This window comes from Microcaecilia unicolor, chromosome 11 (assembly GCF_901765095.1).
Source record: "Microcaecilia unicolor chromosome 11, aMicUni1.1, whole genome shotgun sequence".
NCBI classification, from domain to species: domain Eukaryota; kingdom Metazoa; phylum Chordata; class Amphibia; order Gymnophiona; family Siphonopidae; genus Microcaecilia; species Microcaecilia unicolor.
The window spans coordinates 110,004,446-110,029,761 of record NC_044041.1 but is presented as its reverse complement, the minus strand read 5'-3'; the positions used below and the strand labels follow the sequence as shown (position 1 = coordinate 110,029,761).

At 46.8% G+C, this 25,316-nt stretch overlaps 1 protein-coding gene across 1 annotated transcript in view; it reads left to right on the top strand.

The window, feature by feature from the left end:
* Positions 1–20,927, top strand: part of POLR2G (RNA polymerase II subunit G) — a 60,308-nt gene extending 39,381 nt beyond the window's left edge. The window contains exons 5-8 of the mRNA XM_030217585.1: positions 10,457–10,522; positions 11,379–11,450; positions 12,083–12,116; positions 20,736–20,927. Of these exons, the coding sequence (XP_030073445.1) occupies positions 10,457–10,522; positions 11,379–11,450; positions 12,083–12,116; positions 20,736–20,749 (186 nt within the window). The 3' untranslated portion in view covers positions 20,750–20,927. The remainder of the gene's footprint in view (positions 1–10,456; positions 10,523–11,378; positions 11,451–12,082; positions 12,117–20,735) is intronic.
* The last annotated feature ends 4,389 nt before the right edge of the window (positions 20,928–25,316 follow it).

The window sequence follows — 25,316 nt, the reverse complement described above, 5'->3', positions numbered from 1 at the left end:
ATATGCCTCATAGACACCTAAAACAGCAACCAGAGCTGCCTGCTCGTTAAAGTAATGGGGAAAACTCCGCTGAAGAGTAATAGAACAACACATAGCTGTCTGCTCGTTAGAAGCCGGGGGATGTAGCTTGCTCCTTAAAATGCTTATAAGATTTAACTTTCTATAGTGGCTGCCTCTCCCAAAGACATACACCTTTCTAAACAAAGGGTAGTCCTTCCCAGCTATGTATGGGAGATGGGGAGGAAGGGGGGAGGGACCCGGAGACATCCGAGTTTGACACCCCCAGAGGCTGTAAAAGAAAGGAAAAGAAGTCCCTACCTGACCAGCGTCTAACAGAGAATTCCTAGGCACAGAAGAAGAGGTAACAATGTTGTTCTTATTGTAAACCTCTAAAAGAGAAAGAGAGAGACTAATGGGCTCGCTTCCTACCTGCTGGGAGACTGAGAAAATACTGAGACTAAGGTCACATGGCCAGGGCTCCTATTGGCTCTCTAGAGTCAGAGTTTTTCTCAGTCTCCACCTGCTGGTAGGCGAGCACAACCCATCAGTCCAATCCTGGTCCGGTCCGGAGGGACGCTAAGGAAGGAGGAGTTAAGGGTTATGGAGGATGGGCAGACTGGATGGATCATTTGGCCTTTATCTGCCATTATATTTCTATGTTTCTAAGAGATGTATGTCTGAGATCTAGGACTAGCAGACCTTGTCCTGCCTGTTTGCTCTAGGGCTACATGTCTCTGCACCCACATGGACAGGCTGCCTGTTTGCTCAATGGCCGCATGTCAGCGCCCAGATGCATAGGCGAGACACTCCAGGACACTGTTCCTGCATGAAGCAGTATAGAACCCAACACACAGGCAAGAACAACTCTTTCTGCAGCTTCACAACCAAGCCTCCTTCTTCCCCCTCAGGTCTGCTAGACCCTATGGGGCCCCCCTCCTCAAATGCTCACACAACAATCTTGGAGCTCCCTGCCTGCCCCCCCCCCCCGAGGTCCGCTAGACCCTATGGGCCCCCCCTCCTCAAATGCTCACACAACAATCTTGGAGCTCCCTGCCTTAACCCCAGATTGTCTCCTCAAGCATTCAGCCATCGGGAACCTAGAAATTGTCCCGTGCTGAACAAAGGACACAAGGGGGGAAGAGGGGGCAGGGCCCCTACTGCTCTACTATTGGGAATCCAGAAATGGTCCCGTGCTGAGTGGAGGACAGATTGGGTGCTTGGTCACACCTGCTCGATGGTTCAGCCGCCAGAACTCAACCCCCCCCTCCAAAAAAAATATTCCTCCAAACTGTATGATACGTTAATTGCTATAGGCTTTAAAATGGTTTTAGCAAATTGGAAGGATAATTCCTTTCTTAATTCTCACTTTTGGTGGCATTCTGTGTTACAAATACACGCATTTGAATTATCTTTAGCCATCAAAGTTAGAAATTCCTTATATTTTGACAAAGTGTGATTGCCTTTAAAAACTTATCTTTCTTTAAACAAGAGTTCTCCATAATATTTGAGTGTAAATTGCAGGTTCTGTTTTGAATATATTTATAACTTGCTTTCCCCTAACCTCCCCTCCTTTACCTCCCTACCTTTCCCCCTCTGTTACTTATATATTGATATTCTTTGATATGACTATTTGATTATTCCTTGAATTTTGCATTTCTTATCCCTGTATCATTATAAATTAATAAAAAATTTCAAGATGGAACCTCCCCCCCCCCCCAAAAAAAAAAAAAAAAACCAAACAAACCTAAAAGAGTCTTCTCTCGAGTGGTGGACACATCAGGGTGCCTTGTAAGTACTAGCCCCCCCTCTAGCCATACAGGTCGGACCACTCTCATCAATGCTGAGCTCGCAAGGCTCGCCCACCATCACGGACACCGACCCTGTCCCCCTCTACTTACTCCTGCCGACATTACTGTCCCATGCCTATATGTCCTGCCCAACCAGACGCTGCAGGACAGGCCTATGAACACAGGGTTCTTAGATGTTTTCACGGAGCCCAGGAGCACGCAGAGGGATCCTATTGCTCCTCTGTTGGTAAAAATTCTTTCTACCTCTCTGGAAAGGGAAATGGGACTTGATATACCGCCTTTCTGAGGTTTTTGCAACTACATTCAAAGCAGTTTACATATATTCAGGTACTTATTTTGTACCGGGGCAATGGAGGGTTAAGTGACTTGCCCAGAGTCACAAGGAGCTGCAGTGGGGATCGAACTCAGTTCCCCAGGATCAAAGTCCACTTCACTAACCACTAGGCTATTCCTCCTGCAGCATTTATTCCCCCCCCCCCCCCAACACACACGCACACACACACACACACGCACACACACGCACGCCCAGGAGTGGACTGATGGGTTGTGCACGCCTACCAGCAGGTTGGAGACTGAGAAAAAACTCTGACTCTAGCGAGCCAATAGGAGCCCTGGTCATGTGACCCTAGCCCCAGTATTTTCTCAGTCTCCCAGCAGGTAGGAAGTGAGCCCATTAGTCTCTCTTTCTAAAGTTATAGAATTTTTTTTGTTTTTTCTCTGTGTTCTTTGCTCTTTATTCTGTGCCACAGGAATTCTTTAGAGGCTTGTTAATTCTTTTTATTTATTCAGTGTGTCAGCCTCAGGGGTGTTATACTCGGGTGTCCCGGGTCCCTCCCCCTTTTTCCTCCCCATCTCCCTCATAAAAAATTATAATATTAGAGGGAAGGGCTACTTAAAAAAAAAAAAAAGGGTTTTGCCTTTGGGAGAGGCAGCCAGTATAGTTTAAGCAGTTAAAAGTACAGAAAAGCAGTGCTTTCCCCTTTAAGCTAACGAGCAGGCAGCTCTGTTGAGTGCTTTATCTCTGTGTTTATTTTTATCAGCTTAGCTGTTTTTAAAAGAGTTGAAACGGTTTTTCAGCACCATTCGTCTGACTGGGGGAATATTTTTTATTTTTGGTCTGTTATTCGGAGTGAGTCTTACCTCAGTTATTATTTAAGGCGCGGACCGCTACGGCGCGTGCACGCGCGTCTCCGTCATGACGGAAAAACTTAAGCGCTGTGCAGTCTGTCAGCGCTTGTAAATTTTGTACGGCACTCGATGTTGCTTCTGGACCGGCTCTGTCTTCATTTTCGGCATCGACTTCTACCGCTACTGTCTCTTCGCCGTCGCGGTCTGCTTCTCTAGTTCTGGTGGTGTCAGGCGCGCCTCCGCAGGCCAGCACATCGAAAGTGGCGTGAACGGTGGCCATTTTGAATGTCGCTCCGCCGTCGCATGAGCTCACGGTTGCTTCTAATCCGGATAGAACAAGGGATCTTGTTACAGATGCTCTGGTACAGTCTGCAACAACTCAGGCAGGGGGATTTCCTCCTGAGTTTGTTCTACAGATGTACCAGGCTTTTCTTATGCATAAAGATGGTTCAGGAGAAGTTATTAAATCTGTTCCCCCTGCTAAAAGACCTAGAGATGGTGATTTGCATTTGGATTTTTGGTCAGAACAGGATCAGGAGATGCCCTTTTTAGAAGAGGAGGAGGATCCTCATCCTCATCCTCCTCGACCTCTCCGCCGCCTTTGACACTGTCAATCACAACCTACTTCTTGACACTCTGTCTTCCCTTGGGTTCCAGGGCTCTGTCCTCTCCTGGTTCTCCTCTTATCTCTCCCATCGTACCTTCAGAGTACACTCTCATGGTTCGTCCTCCTCCCCTATCCCGCTCTCTGTTGGAGTTCCTCAGGGATCTGTCCTTGGGCCCCTTCTTTTCTCAATCTACACCTCTTCCTTAGGCTCCCTGATTTCTTCTCATGGTTTCCACTATCATCTTTATGCCGACGACACCCAGCTTTATCTCTCCACACCACAAATCACTGCGGATACCCAGGCCAAAGTCTCGGCCTGCTTATCCGACATTGCTGCCTGGATGTCCAACCGCCACCTGAAACTGAATATGTCTAAGACTGAACTTATTGTTTTCCCACCCAAACCCACTTCCCCTCTCCCTTCACTCTCTATCTCGGTTGATAACACCCTCATCGTCCCCGTCTCATCTGCCCGCAACCTCGATGTCATCTTCGACTCCTCCCTCTCCTTTTCTGCGCACATCCAGCAGATAGCCAAGACCTGTCGCTTCTTCCTCTATAACATTAGCAAAATTCGCCTCTTCCTCTCCGAGCATACCACCCGAACTCTCATCCACTCTCTCATTACCTCTCGCCTTGACGACTGCAACCTACTCCTGACCGGCCTCCCACGTAGCCATCTATCTCCCCTTCAGTCCATCCAGAACTCTGCCGCACGTCTTATCTTCCGCCTTAACCGATATACTCATATCACCCCTCTCCTCAAGTCACTTCACTGGCTCCCAATCAGATACCGCATACAGTTCAAGCTTCTCTTACCTATAAATGCACTCGATCTGCGGCCCCTCTGTACCTCTCTACCCTCATCTCCCCTTACGTCCCTACCCGTAACCTCCGCTCTCAAGACAAATCCCTCCTTTCAGTACCCTTCTCCACCACCTCCAACTCCAGGCTCCGCCACTTCTGTCTCGCCTCACCCCACGCCTGGAACAAACTCCCTGAGCCCATACGCCGTGCCCCCTCCCTACCCATCTTCAAATCAATGCTCAAAGCCCACCTCTTCAATGTCGCCTTCGGCACCTAACCACTACACCTCTTCTCAGGAAAACTTATCTACCCCAACTTGACATTTCGTCCTTTAGATTGTAAGCTCTTCCGAGCAGGGACCGTCCCTAATTGTTAATTTGTACAGCGCTGCGTAACCCTAGTAGCGCTCTAGAAATGTTAAGTAGTAGTAGTAGTAGAATGATCCTGATCTCTTCGCTACAGATCCTGAGGCTACATCTTTTGCCCAGGGGGATGATCCTACAGTGGCTAGACTCTTTCATAAAGATGATTTACAGGAGCTCATTGCTATGGTCTCCTCTACTTTGAACTTTTATGAGAGTCCGCCAGTGTCTCAAACCCGTAAGGTAGACTTCTTGATTAAGGGGTCTAAATCCGCTGCCAAAACTTTTCCCATGCATCAGGACATTTGAGATGTTATTAAAGCGCAATGGGAGATTCCAGATGCGGCTTTTCGTCCGACTAGGTCTATGTCTCGTCTCTATCAGATTCCAGAGGTGGATAGAGCTATGCTTAAGGTTCTGGTCGTGAATGCAGTGGTGTTGGCGGTTACCAAATGTAAGACGGTTCCTGTGGATGGAGGAACGGCTCTTCGAGATGTGCAGGACAGAAGATTAGATTCTCTGCTCAGGAGTAGTTTTGACGTGTCCTCTTTGGCAGTACAGGCTGCCATTTGTGGTTCCTTAGTGGCTAGAGCCTGTTTTAGGTGGGCAGAGAGAGTCCTGGACAGGACTTCGGATGATCTTCAAGCTATAGATTTAGAGGTGGCTAGGATTGAGACGGGGGCAGCTTTTCTGGCGGATGCCCTGTATGATTTGCTGCAAGCATCTTCTAAATCCTTGGCTTTGGGAGTCGCGGCTCGCCAGTCTCTGTGGTTGAAAGGTTGGTCGGCGGATGCGGCCTCCAAGTCAAAGTTGAGCAAGTTTCCTTTTAAAGGTTCGTTCTTGTTTGGAGAAGAATTGGATAAGTTGGTGAATTCATTAGGAGAGGCTAAAGTTCCTCGCCTGCCGCAAGATAGGCCTCGTCTGGCCGCTCGAGGTTTCTTATTTGGTAGAGGTTCAGGAAGAGGTTTCGGTAGGTTTCAGGCTGGTCGGGGTTTTCAACCTCACAGGTCTCGGTTTTACAATAGGACTCAGTCCTTTCGGGGTTCTCGCAGAGGAGCGGGTTTCTCCAATCCAGGTTTTAGATCCCAGACCCGTCCTTCCCAATGAAGGTACGAGGGCCTCTCCTCTGGTTCCTGTTGGAGCTCATCTTTCTCAGTTCTATCAGAGGTGGGCCCACATAACTTCAGATCAGTGGGTCTTGGAGTTTATTCGAGACGGTTATGCCTTAGAGTTCGCAAGGCCTATTGCAGACGCCTTTCTGGAGTCTCCCTGTCGCTCTCCTCTCAAGGCGAGGGTGGTTCGGGATACTCTACAGAGGCTTTTAGATCTTCAAGCTATCTGTCCAGTCCCTCCTTCCGAGTACAGGCAAGGCCGGTATTCCATTTATTTTGTAGTTCCCAAGAAGGAAGACTCTTTTCGCCCTATTTTAGATCTCAAGGCTGTCAATCGCGCTCTCAGAGTCACAAGTTTTCGTATGGAAACCCTGTGATCAGTCATAGTTGCAGTGCGCCAGGGAGAGTATTTGACAACCTTGGATCTTACAGAGGCTTATTTGCATATACCCATTCGTCCGGCTCACCACAAGTTCTTGTGCTTTGCAATTCTAGGACGGCATTACCAGTTTCGCGCTCTGCCCTTCGGTCTTGCGACGGCTCCCCGCACTTTCACCAAAGTTATGGTCGTGGTGGCTGCGGCCCTCAGAAAAGAAGGGATTCTTGTTCATCCATACCTATACGACTGGTTAATCAGAGCAAAGTCTTATCAAGAGAGTTGTCGCGTCACAGGACGAGTGATGCAGTTCTTGCAGTCTCTAGGTTGGGTAGTAAATGTAGCCAAGAGTCGGTTGGTTCCTTCTCAATCTCTGGAATATTTGGGTGTCACGTTCGACACGGCACGAGGCCGAGTCTTTCTACCGCAGGCCAGGATTCTAAAGCTCCAGTCTCAGATTCGGGCCTTTCTTCAGCAGCAGCGTCCGTGTGTTCGAGATTATCTTCAGATTCTCGGATCCATGGCAGCCACCATAGAAGTAGTACCCTGGGCCAGACTCCATATGAGGCCCCTTCAGTGGTCTCTTCTATCCCGGTGGTCCGCTCAGAGGGATTCACTATTGAGGCGTCTGCCTCTCCGCAACAGAGAACGCAGCTCGCTGTTTTGGTGGCTCCGGGTGAAGAATCTAACAGTAGGGATGCCTTTGGAATCTCTTCGATGGATACCGTTAACGACAGATGCCAGTCTCCGAAGCTGGGGAGCGCATTGCCTAGGGAAGTGGGCCCAGGGTCTTTGGTCTCAAATGGAAGCAGTTCAATCAATCAATTTTTTGGAGACCAGGGCGATCCAGTTAGCTCTACAGCACTTCCGTGCTCTCTTGATAGGCAAAGTGGTCAAAGTTCTTTCGGACAGTGCCTCGGCAGTGGCCTATGTCAACCATCAGGGGGGAACGAAATGTCGTCTCTTGTGTCAGGAGGCAGAGAGTCTCCTCGACTGGGCGGAGATTCACTTCTCGGCCATTTCAGCATCGCATGTGGCCGGAGTGGAAAACGTTCAAGCCGACTTTCTCAGTCGCCACACTCTCGATCCAGGGGAATGGTCTCTCAGCGATCAGGCGTTTCGGTTGATAGTGGAGCGCTGGGGCACTCCAGTTCTAGATCTGTTTGCCTCCAGTCTCAACTCAAAAGTCCCTCGATTCTTCAGTCGTCGAAGGGATGTAAGAGCGGCAGGGGTAGACGCTCTCTTGCAACTGTGGCCCTACGACCTTCTTTACGCGTTTCCTCCTTGGCTGCTAATAGGTCGTCTCCTACAGATGATCGAGGATCACGGAGGACCAGTAATTTTGGTGGCACCGGACTGGCCTCGACGTCCTTGGTATGCGGATCTACAGCATCTATTGGTGCCGCCTCCTCTTCGGCTCCCAGTTCACAGGACTTTGCTGGTTCAAGGGCCAGTTCCACATCCAGATCCGGCTCGATTTTGTCTTACGGCTTGGCTCTTGAACGAGCCCGTTTAGCTAAACGGGGTTTTTCAGCGCCAGTGATTTCCACCATGCTTAGGTCTCGTCGGCATTCCACTTCGCTAAACTATATTCGCACTTGGAGAATTTTTGAGGCCTGGTGTGCAGAGGCTGGCATTCTTCCTTTTCGGGCATCTGTGCCTCAGATGTTGGATTTTCTACAGCGAGGGTTTGATAAAGGGCTGTCTCTTTCTTCTCTTAAGGTGCAAGCGGCAGCTCTTTCCTGCTTCAGAGGTCGGATTTGGGGTAAATCTTTGTCCAGTCTTCCTGAGGTGGCCCGTTTTTTGAAGGGAGTCTTCTTCGTCCTCTGGTCAGATCAGTCTTTCCATCTTGGGATCTTAATCTGGTTCTTTCGACTCTAACGAAACCACCTTTTGAGCCATTGCAAGCATGTTCTTTGAAGGATTTGACGCTTAAGACAGTGTTTTTGGTGGCTATTGCGTCTGCTCGGAGAGTCTCGGAGTTGCAAGCTTTTTCATGTAGATCTCCATTTCTGCAATTTTCCAAGGAGCGAGTGGTTCTTCGTCCGGTTCCCTCCTTTTTGCCTAAGGTGGTGTCTCGATTTCATCTGTCCCAGTCAGTTTTTCTTCCTGTTCTGGGATCGGCCTCAGGGACGCAGGAGCAGAGACAGTTACATACTCTGGATGTTAAGAGAGTGCTTAAATGTTATCTCCCAGTTACTGAGGATTTTCATCGCACGGACCGTCTTTTTCTTCTGTTGGCCGGCCACCGTAAGGGATTGGTGGCTTCTTAGCCCACATTGTCTAGGTGGATCAAAGAGATGATAGCGTCAGCCTACCTTTTGGCAGGTAAACCAGTCCCGGACTCAACTAGAGGGCAAGCAGCGTCCTGGGCTGAGTGTTCCTTGGTTCCACCAGCAGGAGATTTGTAAGGCAGCGACTTGGTCCTCTCTCCATTCGTTTTCAAAACACTACAGGCTTGATATTCAGTGTCGGCAGGAGGCGGTTTTTGCGTCACGAGTACTTTCAGCGGGTTTGCTTTGGTCCCTCCCGTAGGACTACTGCTTTGTTACGTCCCATCGGTCACAAGGAGCTGCAGTGGGGATCGAACTCAGTTCTCCAGGATCAAAGTCCACTTCACTAACCACTAGGCTATTCCTCCTGCAGCATTTATTCTCCCCCCCCCCCCCCCCCCCCGCACACACACAGAAATAGAATCCTTCCACATCAGCTGCAGCAATGTGCCGGCCCGGAGACTGGCGCTGAAGAGGACTTCGGCTGACGGGGGTTAGGGACCTCCGCCAGTACAGGTACCTGACGGGGGCAGCGGGGGGGGGGGGCCATGTCCCCGTGGCCCCACGTAGCTACGCCCCTGCTTCTGACCAGTGGTAAAGAGCAAGGAGCAGGGTCTGTATTCACAGTTCATGGACAGTTCCCCCCCCCCCCCCCCGATGACACTGTTTTTTCTAGTATTTGTATGTATTTGTATGTCCCCTCATGATGCAGCATGGGTCTACAGTGTGTAGGGTCATAAGACACCCTGGGAATCCTGTGCTTCCTAGGGTACAGCTGTCTTTTTAAGTGCTGGTGAGACCTGGGTCCCTTTTGGTCTTTTAAATGCTCCTTATTCCCTGTGCTTCGGCAGTTGCCTATATTTGGCTGACGTATCCTGCTTGTCCTAGGAGAAAACAAAGTTAGTTACTTGTAACGAAAGTTCTCTGTGGACAGCAGGATAAGTCAGTCACACAACCCACCCACCTCCCTTTGGAGGATCCGTCCCTAGCTAGGGATTGACTGAGGCAGGAAATGGAGTTGCCTCAATTCACCCAGTGGGGGCATCTGCTGCACATGCTCAGAGGAATTTAAAAATATATATATCTCTGAGCTATTGGAGAGCATTTCCGTCCAGTGGGAGCTGTTGGATGATGTCACCTATATATGGTTCACTTATCCTGCTGTCCACGGAGAACTCCCGCTACAGGTAAGTAACTTCATTTCACTGCCAGTTGGATAGCGTAACTGGCAGGGCTAATGCCAGATATTCAGTGGCTACCACTATCTGGATAGGTTCATTGAATATCTGGATTTGTTTCACCCATGCTGTCTGGCATGTGTTTTAAAAAAAAAAAAAAAAAAGCTGGGGCTCAGTATAAGAACATAAGAGTAGCCATACTGGGTCAGACCAGTGGTCCATCTAGCCCAGTATCCTGTTTTTCATACAGTGGCCAAGCCAGGTCACAAGTACCTGGCAGAAACCCAAATTGTGGCAACACTCCATATTGGGGAGTTAGTTTGACAAGTCTTAGGGGTAATGGCTCCATAAAACAGTGTGTACCCAGTCGTAGTTTGAATTCTAGTCAAGGGGTTTTGCTGAGAGTCCCTGCAGTGAAGGAAGTAATGAAAGCTCTTGCGAGTCTGATGTTTTCTGTAATGGCTGCTATGCTGTGGAATATTCTCCCAATGGAAGAAAGTGAAAACTTGGCTTTTTCCATCTTTATGCTCTGCATATTTTGAAAATGTACTTCTCAGTTTTAAGCATTGCTCTGGCCTGTGTGTTTGCTTGTAATGTTTGTTTATTATGTGTGTACTTTGTGAAATGTTCTGAATGTCTGGTTCAGCTCAGGAAGGGAGTATAGAAGCATTTCAAATAAATATAGCTATTGAGACAAAATAAACATAAGGTGTTGTGAATTATGACACACAGGAAACCGTTGTGAGCAAAGGGTTCAGTAGCTTTAGAAAATGATCAGCTCTTTGATCTTTCTTCTTTTTTTCAGTCAATTCCCTCTGAGATGGAGTTTGATCCAAACTCAAATCCTCCCTGCTATAAAACAGTGGATGAGGTGAGTTTTTTTCTTTATGTGGTTAGGAATTCTGTGATATCTGTATGAATAAAAGGCAAAGACACAGAACAAAGGGGATGGAGGTGTAAGTGAAGCAGAAGTGCTGAGTCATATGGAGGAAGCATGAAGTGATGACAGAAGGAGGCTGCAGAGGATACGCAGCAGAGAGGGAGGCTAGGAGGAGGGGACAGGTGGGTACACGGCAGAAGGGGACGGAAGAGAGGATGGGTGGGTATGTGGCAGAGGGAGGGAGGTCCTTACTGCAGTGCAGAATAGCAATGTGGTGGTAGAGGTCTGAGGGTGAGGATGTGGAAGCGTGATGGCCGTTTCAGCCTGTCATTTCTGACTATCCTATTCCACTAATATCTTTGATGAGGTTAGTCATTTGGATTCTGCAGGGTTTAGAGTATATAGGCAGGGGAGAGGGCATTTCTGGTACGAGTGTGCTGATTTTACTGTTGGACTTGGGATGCAAATTTTTAATTTTGTTTTAATTACAATACGAGATGCAACCCACTTTGTCCAAAATTTTTTGTAAAGGATACAAATATATGATGAGTAGCAGGCTTAACATTTTGAATAGGTAGAACTGACCATGCTTTTTTGTTTTGTATGGTAAAGTTGCTGTCATGGCTTACTGCTCTACAGAATTCAGTCTGTCTATCAGCGTTGCATATTTCACCCACAATCACTGCACAGCTTTGTATTCTGTAAACAGTGGATGTGGGTGTGCAGCAGAGAGATTGACCCAGAAGAGGGGTGGAGTGTATATTATAGAGCAAGCTTTGAGGAGGGTTCTAGATATATCTATATATCTCAGCAGTACAACTTTTGTTCTGTCTCTCTCTGGATTTAGGATATTGTGATCCAGCAAGATGATGAGATTCGTCTGAAGATTGTGGGAACCAGGGTCGATAAGAATGACATTGTGAGTGCCTTTAGGGCTTTTTTGGACATGCTCATATTGCATATCCCACCAAAAATATATCGAGGGGAGGTAGTACAGTGCTTTCCAACCCTGTCCCAAAGACCCCACAGCCAGTCTTCAGGATACCCACAGTAAATATACATGCGATATATTTTGCACATTGTGGGTCTTCCAATGGATGCAAAAGGGGTGTGCCTTCATGAGCATGCATTTGGTTTGTTTGGGCACCTAAAATTTAAAGTGCATGAAAATTATTACTACTCACTTATAACTACAAATTCATGCAAGTACAGTTGGTTTGCATGCTTAAAAAAAGTTCTGGGTCACAAAGAAGAGAGATGAACATATGCTCAAATGTCAGGGAACATTTGTTTAAAATGAGTCCAAACCAAACCTTTTTGGGACCATGTACAGTCCTAGTTGGCAGATTTATCTCATATTCTCTGTGGATACCTTGAATACCCAACTGCTTGTGGGAGCCCCACAGGGCCAAGATTATGATTCCCTGCAGCTCCTACACTCCCAGCCTTTCCTCACAGGAGGTGCTGTAGAAATATTCAGAAGATAATTTGTGCTATACCGAGCTTTTGCACTTATTATTTTTAGCTCACATCCTCCTTTTTGTTTTCTAGTTTGCCATTGGTTCCTTGATGGATGATTACCTTGGTAAGTTACTGCTGCTGTACATTAGTTACAGTTTCTGGGATATTTAATAAGGTCAAGTTCTTCCTTAAATTTCTCATCAGACCAGTCCAGAACCTGTGAGTTATGCCCATCAACTAGCAGATGAAGAGAGGGGCAAGATTTGTGTGATCTGCCCTGTAAGGGCACCGAGAAGCCTTAGGTTTTCAGTGTTTCTCTTTCTCCGATGTAAGCAAGTAGAGTATGCAGCTTCTAGACAAACTAAATTTTAGAAACCATGAGGGAATAGCGTGCAGGATGGAGTACTGAGAGTGGGTGATTGTCAGGGTAGGAGCACATGTCCAGATACAGGTGGGGGCCAAGCAGTGCTTGGCAGGACTCTCCCAAGGGTTTTTGGGGTGGATATTACAAGTAATGCTTAGTAGTTACGTGAGAGGTAGACTTGAGAGCATCATCCCATATAATAATTTCTCAGTCTGCATTCCTGGACAGCTGACTAGGTTCGTAACCGTATGCAATTGAGCTACTACGTAATCGGCTCGCCTCCATTCTTCCCTTTCCTTCCCTCTCAGTGTCCCGCCTTCGCGGAAAGAGGAAATTACATCAGAGGAGGGCGGGACACTGAGACGGAAGGCTGGAGGCGAGCTGAGCCTGCCACTGCTGAGACTTGAGGTAAAATAAACATTTTTAAGGCAGGGCGGCAGGAAGGAAAGGAGGGCTGTTGTGGGAGAAGAGGGTGGGCAGGGGTTGAACTGGAACTCAGGTGCTTAAAAGGGGGGCAAGTGGGGGCTGGGGCAAGTCACTGGACATGGAGGGGAGGGCAGAAGAGAATCGCTAGACATGGAGGGGAGGGGAGACGAGAAATTGCTGGACATGGATGGGAGGGGAGAAAGAAATCGCTTGACATGGAGGGGAGGGCAGGGGAGAGAGGAGAAATCGCTTGACATGGAGGGGAGGGCAGGGGAGAGAGGAGAAATCGCTGGACATGGAAGGGAGGGCAGAGGAGAGAGGAGAAATCGCTGGACATGGAGGGGAGGGCAGGGGAGAGAGGAGAATTGCTCCATCCGAGAAGGCAGGGAAGAGAGATTTAAAACATAATTACGATTAGACGATAGCCTTGCTAGGGCCTGTTTCATTTTTAATGAATGGGCTTTTTTGCTTGTCTAAAAATAGTTCTCTGTAGAAAGGGTGATGATTGCATGGAACAGCCTTCCAGCAATCTCCCAAGCCTTTAATGGGAAAAAGCAACTAATTAGCTAGTCACACATACAAGGACCAACATTGGTTGCACATATGGCAGCAGAGCTTATGTACTCTAGCTGAGATCAGTTGCACACATCTTTTCTGATTGTACATACAATTTTTCCTTACTACTAACCGTCCTCATTTGTGTAACCCCTTTTACTTTATCTTATCTGTCTATATGTTCCATCTCTGCTTGTCCTTTTTGCTATCTATAAAGATGTTTTAATGTATATTGTGCTGACTTTGTAAGTAGCATACTGTGCCATCATGTGTATTGTTATTTGAATATCTGTACTGCTGTAATTGTTTATTGCCTATGTCCAAGTTGTACTTGCTGTTCACTGCCGTTGGTGGAATTTCTTCAAAAAGTGGTAAATGCATCCTAATAAAAACAGTAACAGTTTCCAAATATATACTAAAATGTAATGCCAAAAAGTGCAGAGATCCAAAGGAGATGTACCAGATAGGAGGAGAGAGATTGATAAATACAGCTCAGGAGAGGGACCTTGGGGTGATAGTGTCTGGGGATCTCAAGGTGATGAAACAAGGCAGTGGCCATGGCCAGAAGGATGCTAGGCTACAGAGAGAGGGGAATAACCAGCAGAAGAAAAGAGGTGGTGAGGTCCCACTTGGAGTATTGTGTTGCTTGGGAGGCCATATCTCTTGCTAAGGATGTAAAAAGACTTTGAAGCGGTTCAGAGACAAGCAATTAAAATGGTATGGGGTTTGCGTCACAAGACGTATGAGGAGAGACTTGAGGACCTAAACATGTATACCCTGAAGGAAAGGAGAGACGGAGGTGATATGATACAGACACCCAAATATTTTGAAAGGTATTAATCTACAACCATCCCTTTTCCAGAGATGGGAAAGTGGTAGAACTAGAGGACATGAATTGAGGTTGCAGGGGGGCCGACTTGAGAATAATGTCAGGAAGTACTTTTTCATGGAGAAGGGTGGAAGATACCTGGAATGCCTTTCCGCAGGAGGTGGTGGAGATGAAATGTTAATGGAATTCAAAAATGTGTGGGATAAACACAAAAGGAATCCTGTATAGAAGGCTTGGAACCAAACAAGCTTAACAGTGATTAGATAACACCAGTTTCTCCAAAGACAAGCAGGCTGATATTCTCACAAGTGGGTGACGTCACGTCGGCCCCGGAGGATTTTAAAGCAAAATCTAAAAATCTGTTTTACGGCGTTCCGTCGCGCGAGCGATCGCACTGCGCATGTGCGCACACATCTTCCCGCTCGCTGTGCAGACACGCCCCTCAGTTCTTCTTTTTCCGCGTCTGAGGAGACACGGAGTTCGTTAGTGCTTCGTGTTTTCTTCAGGTCCTCGGAGTTAAATCTCTTTTTTATTTTACCCTTTTGGGTGTTCTTTATTTTTTCATTGTACTTTCTCATGGCAGGCTCATTGTGGCTTACATATACAGGTACTTTTTGTACCTGGGGCAAGGAAAGGTTAAGTGATTGCCAGAGTCACAAGGGGCTGTGCCTGAAATGAGAATCAAAACTTATAAGTTTTTCTTTATAAGTTTCTTTTTTTCTTTTTTCTTATTAAACAAGAGTGTGCTGGTAAATTGTTATCTGTGGGCTCTCTCTCGCCAGCAAAGTAAAACAAGCCCACATTTTAGTATCCATTTGTTAAAGTCCCAAAATTCTTTTAACAAATGGCTCTCGAGAGCAGTGAGAGCCTGTTCCAGCACACCACTCTCTTTAAGCCTTGTACCCGCTGCAACCGGATGCCCGCCTCGGCGCCTCCTGCTTTGCAAGTCATTCGGGCGCATCGGCGGATGTGTCTTGGGCCGGATCATCTCCCTGAGAAGTGCAAGTAGTGTCTCAAAGACGAGACGTATGCTACTTGCCAGGGATGCCCAAGAGGAGATCAATTTTTGAGTCCGATAGAGACCGATGCACGCTGGGTACAGTGATGCATCGAGTGGGTCTCCACCTGCCTCGGCGCCTCCTGCTTGGCAGGTCATTCGGGCGCATCAGCGGACGTCGGTACCATCGGTGCCCAGAGCTTTGCTCCCTTTGTTATGGAGGTATCCGGGCATCAGACATCGGTCGGTGCCGAGAGCGTTGCTCCCTCTGTTATGGAGGTATCCTGGCATCGGACGTCGGTACCATCGGGACATTGGTACCAGATGTCATGGGTACCATGGGTACCAGGTATCATCGGTACCATGGGTACCATCAGTACCAGGTATCATCGGTGCCATGGGTACCATCGGTACCAGGTATCATGGGCACCATCGGTACCGGGTATCATGGGTACCGGGTATCATGGGTACCATGGGTACCATCGGTATCAGGTATCATGGGTACCATCGGTATCAGGTATCATGGATACCATCGGTACATGGGTACCATCGATACCAGATATCGTGACTATCATCGGTACCAGGTACCATCAGTACCATGGGTGCCATTGGTACCGGGTATCATGGGCACCGTCGGTACCGGGTATCATGGGTACCGTCGGTACCATGTGTACCATCGGTACCGTCGGTGCCATCGGTACCGGGTATCATGGGTACCATCGGTACCAGATATCATGACTATCATCGGTACCAGGTACCATGGGTACCATTGGTACCGGGGGTCATCGGTACCATGTGTACCATCGGTACCGTCGGTGCCATGGGTACTATCGGTACCATCGGTCCCATCTCTGTTATGGACACGCAAGTCATCTGGCAGTCTGGTTTCGATTCCCCTGCATTTCCAGATTCTGCCCTCGGCTTCAGTACCATGGGTACCATCGGATGCCATTGGTGCTAGCGCCTCTTGCGGCATCTAGCTTTTCACCTGGGATTAGATCTCCTTCACCGATGCTGCCTCCGGTATTGGTGTTCGCAGCCTACTGGGTCGATTCTCCTTCACTGGAGTCGTCTGGAGAGTCAACTTCTTGACCCCGTCGTAGAAGTTACCGCGCCTCCATATCGGACGGGTTTGGATCTGAGCTGCTCTGTTCGAGTAGTTAGCTCAGTTCAATGATGGCTCATCTGATGAACATGAAGGTCATGGGGTTTTCTCTGCTGAGAATTCTCTAGATCTTCTATCTGTCTTGACATTACAGTGGACATTGTGAATCAGCCCAAGGCCCCAGATGCTCGAGGTCCTGGACTATCCATCTTCACCTAAGTCTTCTGCCAGTGGATTCTGCTCTCAGAACAGATAGGAGTTCTAAGAACTTGCTTCGGTGCCCCCGGGGCCAGATCATACATCCCTAGCCTCTTTTGGGAGAATGGCGTACCAGGCTGGCATGATCGCGTCCAAAATCAAGTCCTGCCAGATCTTTACGAGCATTCCCACCGGAGTAGGCTAAACCTTTTCACCAGGTGGTCAGGTAGCACACGGTGTGTCGCAGGTTCCTGTCCAGGGGCATTTTCAACACTTGTAATGTAACATCTAGATTTCTGCTCTAGGTATAGTGATGCGCAGACTCTCATGACTGTGTGCCTCTCACCTGGAGGAGGGGACTCAGCAGAAAATTGTAAATATTCTGTGCATACACTTCCTCATCTCGGAAGTTCTTTAAAGAGAAGAGTAGTTTTCCTTGTGCCTTAATGGATCGTACGTATACTCCTACTTCTCAACAGCCAGTTCAGGCTATGCCTCAGCACGCTCGTTCTAGTCAACGGCGTGCACCTAATCAAGCCCCTGCAGCTATTCCGCAGAAACCAGGGAGGGGTTTTTGACTGGCTCCAATTCAGCATAGCCACTTAAAAAAAAAAATAAAATAAAACGTACCAGCCAATCTGCCTGTCGGGGGGAAGTTTAAATTTTCTCCACCAAAGGTGACTTCTTTTAACCTCCAACCGGTGGGTTTTTCAAATAGTCCGGTTAGGATACATTCTCAATCTGGAATCAAACCCTCCACATTGCTCATTGGGAGCTTAATCCTTTAGCTTCCATCACAAGTGAGTACTTGCAGAGGAACTCTCTGCCTTTCTCAGCGCCGATGCAGTCGAGCCCGTTCCACCAGGGCAAGAAGGGTTGAGATTCTATTCCAGGTGCTTCCTTGTGGGTTGCGTCCCATCATAGACATAAGGGGCCTAAACAGATATTTGGTTCAGGATGCTTTCCCTGGGCATCCTTCTTCCCATACTTCAGGAAAACGATTGGTTATGCTCTCTGGACTTACAGGATACTTATACCCACTTTGCGTCCAGAGTATGTTTTTCCTAGTGCCTGGCTGTTGTTGCAGCGTATCTTCATGGACTGGGAGTGCATGTGTTCCCTTAACACGATGATTGCCCGTCTCAACAGATTACAGCACAGTAAATATTGAGACTTGTAGGCACATGGCTTCCACAGTTCACGTAACTCCCATGGCACTTTTACACATGACATCCGCTCAGTGCATCCTAGCTTCCCAGTGGTATCAAGTTCAGGGTATCTAGAAATTGTGACCCAACTGTTTACCAGTTTTCGGAATTCCCTTCAGAGGTGGTCAATTCTCTCCATTTTGATTCTGAGGCGTCCCGTCCAACTTACTCAGTCACAAAAGCTGCTGACGAAGATTGCATCCCTCCTGGCTATCCAACCAAATTATTTTAATTCAACCAAACAATCGGGTTGTGATGTACTCGATAACAAAGGAGTACTGGATCTTGCCCTCTGAGTCAGGATGCCATGCAGATGTAGCGGTGGGTCCGCCAACGCGGCATGTTTTCTCCAAGCCACTTATCTAGTTGGCGTAAACAGCAGTCTGGCCGACAGGCTGAGCAGGATAATGCTACAGTCATGGTTGTTGAGCATGGCTGTAGCTCGAAAGATCTTCTGGAAGTGAGATACCCCCTCAGTGGATCTTTTTGCTACTTAGTCCAATCACAAAGTCCCTCAGTTCTGTTCCAGGCTGCAGGTTCACGGCAGGCTAGCATCGGATGCCTTTCTCCTTCATTGGGGGACAGGCTTTCTGTATGCGTATCCTCCCATACATCTGGTGGAAAAGACTTTGCTGATTCTCAAGCAAGATTGTGGAGCCATGATTCTGATTGCTCCCTTCTAGCTGCGTCAGATATGATTCCCTCTTCTTCTGGAGTTGGAATGTTTTCCAGCTCTCATTACGCAGAACGAGGGGGCACTTCTACATCCCAACCTCCAATCTCTGGCTCACACGGTCTGGATGTTGAGAGTGTGGGTTTCGTTGAGTCTTCCAGAGAGTGTCTCCCGACTCTTGCTTGCTTCCAGAAAAGATTCCACAAAGAGGTGTTATTCTTTTTCATGGAAGAGGTTTGCCGTCTGGTGTGACAGCAAGGTCCTAGATCCTGCCTCTTGTCTTATACAGACCTTGCTTGAGTTCTTTCTACACCTGTCTGAGTCTGGTCTCAAGACCAACTCTGTCAGTGTTCATCTTCGTGCAATAAGAGCTTATCATCAACGTGTAGAAGGTTAGACTTTAGCTGTCCACTTCATGAGAGGTTTACTTCTCCCCCAATAGTGAGAGAATTCCTTGTATGTGTCTAGGGGGGGTTATTTCTGTTGGGCTTAGCACCCCCAATAATTTTGAAAGTTGGCTGTTATGCTTCGGTCAAAGTCCCTATCACTCCTTATCCAGTATCTTGGGGTCTCAATGTCGTTTTTCATCCAGCTGCTGCAAGCTTAATTCGGGCCACTGGATTCCTGCCATCTGAAGTATTGGACCTGGAAGGTCGTTTTCCTTGGTGGCTGTTCCTTCAACTCGTAAGGTCGGTGAGCTTCAGACTCTAGTAGCTCAAGCGCCTTGCCTTACTTCTCATCTTAACAGAGTAGTTCTCTGCATGCAGACAAAGTTCTTACTGGCGCTGGTATCAGAGTACCAACTGATCCAGTCAATTGTCTTGCCAACATTCTTTCTCCCTCATCTTACAAGCCCTGGCGAAAGCAAGCTGCGCACTTTTTACGTGCAGCGGACGAGCTCCCTCAGACAGTCCGCCCAGTTGTTTATTTCTTTTAATGCCAGTTGCTGTCGGAAACCGCACCATTTCTTCTTGGCTAGCAGATTGCATCTCCTTCGTTTTTGTCCAAGCTGGACTGACTCTAGAGGGCCATGTCACGGCTCACAAAATTAGAGCCATGGCTGAGTCGGTGGCTCATCTAAGATCAGTCACTATTGAAGAGATCTGCAAGGCTGCGGTGTGGTCATCAGTCCACATATTCACATTTCACTACTGCCTTCAGCAGGATAGCCGACGCGACAGTCGGTTTGGGCAGTCGGGGCTGCAGAACTTATTTGGGGTTTAGAATCCAACTCCAACCCTCCTAGGCCCATTTTTGTTCTGTTCCAGGCTACACTCATTTAGATGTTTCTTCTTTTCAGGTCAATTTTTATTCTGGCCTCGCCGTTGCGAGACTCGATTGACCACTGTTTGTTGTGTTGTGTAAGCCTGGAAGCTAGGGATACCCCACTTGTGAGAATATCAGCCTGCTTGTCTTTGGAGAAAGAGTAGTTACTTACCTGTAACAGGTGTTCTCCGAAGATAGCAGGCTGCATATTCTCACAAACCCTCCCACCTTCCCCTTTTGGAGTTGTCTCCTTCATCTTTTGGAATTAACTGAGGGGCGTGTCTGCACAGCGAGCGGGAAGATGTGTGCGCACATGCGCAGTGCGATCGCTCGCGCGACGGAACGCCGTAAAAGAGATTTTTAGATTTTGCTTTAAAATCCTCCGGGGCCGACGTGACGTCACCCACTTGTGAGAATATGCAGCCTGCTGTCTTCGGAGAACACCTGTTACAGGTAAGTAACTACTCTAATTATGAAGCAAAACCAGTGCTGGCCAGACTTCTACAGTCTGTGCCCCGATCATTGCTGGATGGGATGGAGTGGTTCTCCAATTTCTGAAGTTGTTCTTGAAGGCCAGTGCCAGGCAGACTTCTATGGTCTGTGTCCTGAAAATGAAAAGAACAAATCAAGAACAAGTGTACATATGTAGTATCGCATCAAAGCTTATGCTATAAATTTATCTTGTTGGGCAGACTGGATGAACCATACAGGTTTTCTTTATCTGCTGTCATCTATTATTTTTACATGTGGTGGGTGAAGATGTGAAGGGTAAATTGGTCATTCATTAAACCAGGAATGAAGTTGATCAGACTGGATGAGTTTAATGGTTTTTATCCACTGTTAGATTTCATGTCCAGGCTGGTGGGTAAAAGATGCATACCTAATAGCAGCATCTGGGCAATAGTTTAATGAGTATGCGGCTTTCGGACCTCAAAGAGACTATTGGAGTAAGGCGTGTTTGATAGTGAAGATTAGATCTGTTGTACATGGTCTTCCTCTATTCACAAATGTGACTTTTTTTTTGGAGCAATGTGTTGAATATTATGTTACTTCTGTCCCAACACAGGTGTATCTTCATCCTGGCCTGGCTTTAATCTAACGCTTCTTCCTCTCTTCTCTTAGGTCTTGTCAGCTGAGATGTTAATTGACCTCTGCTGAAGGATTTTGTGCTCCTGCTCCTGGAAGGATTTTCTGAATGGACATTTTTTTTCTGTAATACTTGCCTAATAGGATTTGTTCACAGCTTGTTTTTTTTTTTTCCTTGAAATGTAAAAAGTTTCTTCTGCCAATTAAACTGTATTTATATTGTGAAAAGTCAGATTTCTTAGATGTGCACTTCTGAAAAAGAACATCAGAGATGGAGATGTGGAGCGAGGAGAAATGTGTTCCAGGAACCGAAGTATAAGTTTTGCCCAAAAGGTGAAGATGTTTGGAGTGGTGACAGGAAGGGGGATGGTTGTAGCACCAGTTTTCATAGCTGCAACAGAAAGAAGAGATCCAAGTTTATTTTTTATTTGATATGCTACCCATTGGCATGACCCCCCCCCCCCCCCCACCCTGAGTGGTTTACAATTCAGAATACATGCAAATGTCTCTCATGAATATTCATTGTGGATATCCTGAAAGCCTGACTGGCTGGGGTGCCTCTGGAACCAGGTTTTTGAACCATTGGTTTATACACTACCATACCTAACTGGTAGATCACAGCAGCTTACAAAATTTAAGGGGTCCTTTTATAAAGCTGCAGCAAAAGGGGGCCTGCACTGGCCTCAGCCTGTGTTTTTGACGTGCGCCGAGGCCCCCTTTTACTGCAGCGGGTAAAAGGCAGGCCTTTTTTTTGTTTTTTTTCAAGAAATGGCTGCATGGCAAGTGAAACACTTTCTGCATGGCTATTTCAGGAGTGGGGTGGGGGGAAGGGCTCTTGTGCTAACCTAGCAGTAACCAGGCAGCTCTTGTCACTTCCCAGTTACCCCTGGGTACACACCATCACTACAAAAATTGAAATATTTTTGCAGTGCCAAAAATGATGCGCGCTGGGGGTGGGAACTACCTCTGGGCTGCTGTGGTAGCCTGGCAGTACTTCCTTTTTAGCGAGTGGCAAGCCTGCGTTGAGCTTACTGCTGCTTTGTAAAAGGGCCCCTAACAATGAAAAGAGATAATCAGAAAGGAACTACAAATCGTGACAGGAAAGAATACACAATCCAATCATATTTGTACATACCTAAGAGTAAACATGGGAAAAGGGCAAAGAAGGGAAAAAGGAACAAGCCATAAGGGTAACAGCGAACAGCTACTCTAACCTAATTTGAAGTAAAAGGCCTTTTTTTAAAGAGCCAAGTTTTCAATAAAAGTTTAAACATGTTAAAAGATTGCTCAGACTGACTAGAGAGGGGAAGGGAATCCCACAATGCAGGGGAGACAAAATAGAAAACACGGTGCCTGTTTGATTCAGGTTGTGCATTTCTAGGACTGTGGAGAATGAGCCGGAAATCATTAAGAGAGCAGTGTAAACAAGCTGAAGAATAGGGAATTGTGAGATTTGTTAAGTAAGGAGGGTCACCCATCTTAAAAGCCTTGAAAGTTGTCACCACCCAAGTGATTATTCCATCATGTTATGTAACTCCCTGAATCCGTGAATCTCAGCTTTCAGAAGGAGATGGTCTTATTATTTATTTAGATTTTGCTCACACCTTTTTCAGTAGTAGCTCAAGGTGAGTTACATTCAGGTACACTGGCTATTCCTCTGTCCCAGGAGGGCTCGCAATCTAAGTTTGTACCTGAGGCAATGGAGGGTTAAGTGACTTGCCCAAAATCACAAGGTGCAGCAGTGGGATTTGAACCTGCCACTTCTGGATTTTAAGACCAGTGCTCTAACCACTAGGCCACTCCTCCACTCCACTTTTAGACTAAGAAATGCACTAGGAACCTGTCAGAGCAAACACAGAAACAAAGGCAAGACAGTGGAAGAAAAGAGGGGAAAGGAATGGTAAAGAAAAAACCCCAGACCCTCTTAATATATATTTATGTGGGCCCAATATTCAGCTCATGGCAGTCGGTGATTTTAAAGATGCCGACCTGTGCAGGCAGAAGTTGACCTGGATATTCAAAGCTGGGCCTAATGCAGGCACTGACACTGAATATACGGGTCTTTCCTGACCGCCAGAAGTTGTCTGGGGACCAGCGATATTCAGAATGGTGCCTGGATCACTGACAGCCTTTTTGCTGTCTTATCTTTTTCTGACATTTGCCCCATTCGTGGACTGAAAATTGCTGCTAACCAGGTATATCCTGGCTTCATCCAGACTCTGCCCCCAGACCGTCCCAGCACTAGCCAGATAGTGCTGCACTGGTCTCGGCTTTTCAGCTGCACTATCTGGTCATATGCCACTGAAAATCTGGGGATCACCCAGTCAGTGCAGTTTAACCAGTTATGTTTAAGAGAAGGTGTGGCCTTATGGTTAGAGCTGTGGGCTGTGAATCACAGAAACCAGGGTTGAAATCTGGTTTCCTCACTGATGCTTTTTGTGATCTTGGGTGAGTCACTTTAAGTGGTACCTGAGCTAACAAGAGATAGATTGTAAGCTTTGTTGAGGCAAGGACTTGTTCCCAAATTTGAAAACAGCTGAATGTTGCCCTGAGTATCGCTTGGAAAGACAGGCTAAAAAAAACTCCAAGAAATTATCACATGCTGGTAGTTGCTCTGATTTTAGAGGGCCAAGAACATTTCATATGTCTCAGTGTTTCCCGTGCTGTAGTTTTCAGGTAAAACTGTGGTGGGGCCAGACCTTTCCTTATCTTGTGCACTGCCTGTTTCTTTAAGGCTCTTCACCTTTGGTTCCCTTCATTTTAAGGCACGTTCATCAAAAGGGGCTAAATTTGCAGGAACAGCCAACTACCCACCCCTCAATGTGAATTACTGATGCTGCATTTTTATTAACATTTGTAGTTCAATTCCCCAAAAATGTAGAAATAAAATAAGAGAAAAATAATATAGGAAGGTTAGAGTCATGCATTGGTAATACTGGCTTTCTATGCTACAACCCAGTCAGTATACTTATTTTATTATACAGGTACTTGCTCAGAATAATAAAAGGAGCTGTGATGGCGGCTCTGGATTTTTGGGATGTGGATTAGGAAATTGAAATATCAGTAAGGAGGGAGGTTTGCACGAGGATATGACAGTCTGAGGGGGAGGGGGACAAATCTAGGGGGGTTGAGGAAAAGTACATAGAAAGCTACAAATAAAAGTGGAGTAGGAACCATAGTTATCAGAGATGCTGATGTGATCTCCATCCTATTCAGTTATAACATCTTTTAAACTTTAGTGACAGGAATGGTTTGTATGTATGTGTGTAGGTTTGTATTTCTTTATTAAAAACATATATACCACTTATACCAGTATGAAATACTTGTTCAAAGTGGTTTGTATAAACTCACATTCATAATAATAAACATACATCAACACAATTTTAAAACATGAAAGTCCAGCTGCTCAAAAAGCTAATCAATATGAAAAGAGCCATGTTTTTAGCTTCTTTTTAAACTTTCACAATATTTTCCAGCCTTATTCCTCATGGGAGAGCATCCCACCAGATGGGTGCCGTAATGGAAACCTCTTGAATATTAGCCTCGCTTCTTTACATTGGGGACTTCCAACAAAAGGTTCTGACTTGATCTCAACATTCTTCCTGGAATATATTTTGTAGTTTGTCATATTGGTTACCAGGACTAGTGGAGGTTTTTTGGCCTTTGAAATTAACGCTTGATGGGAAGATGCAGAAGGAAGACACTGGAAGAATGGGGAGAGAAAGAGGGAAGATGCTGGATGGAAGGATGTATATAGAAAGAGGGGGAGACACTGGATGGAAGAATAGGGAGAGAAAGAGAAGATGGATAGAAGGGTAGGGAAAGAGAGGGAACACGCTGGATGGAAGGGTACTGAGAGAAAAAGAGGAGACTGGATGGAAGGATGCAAAGAGAAAGGGGGAGACAAAGAATGGGAAGAAAGAGGGAAGATGCTGATTGGAGGGATAGAAAAAGAAAGGGGAGATGCTGGATGGAAAGGGAGAGAGGATAGAATTAGTGAAAGTGGAGGAAGAGAATGGGAGCAACAGAATTAGAAAAAGTAAATTGCCAGACAACAAAGAGAAAATAATTGTATTATTAATTTTGGATAAAGTAATGTAGCTGTGTTGATAAAGGTCAATAAATACAAATAAAACACAAAATAGAAAATAAGATGATACCTTTCTATTGGACTAACTTTAATACATTTTTGAGACCAAGACTTCTTTCCTCAAGTCAGAGGAGGATACTATAACAGCAGTGACCTCACCTGAGGCATGAGATTTTGGCCTCTGAAAGCTAACGGAAAAGGCTAGTCCAATAAAAAGGTATCTTATTTTCCATTTTTAAGTGCCTGAACTGAGCATATGCAGGAGGTCCAGTATTGGTGGCTGAAGTACGCTGCATTGCACAAACAGCACGGTAGGGGACTCATGCAGTGGACCTTTTCCGCTAGTGGGGCTTGGGCATCGCCCCCAATTCAACCAGTGGCACAATTTTGGAATGGGCTTAAGCTCAAAGTGGTGGTGGGGGGGGGGGGGGGGGGACAAGGCCCCCTTGTGGTTATGCCCCTGGGGGGAATAGATGCTGGATACCAGGTGTAATAGAGTGAACTGAAACACACTCCCTCTTACCCCA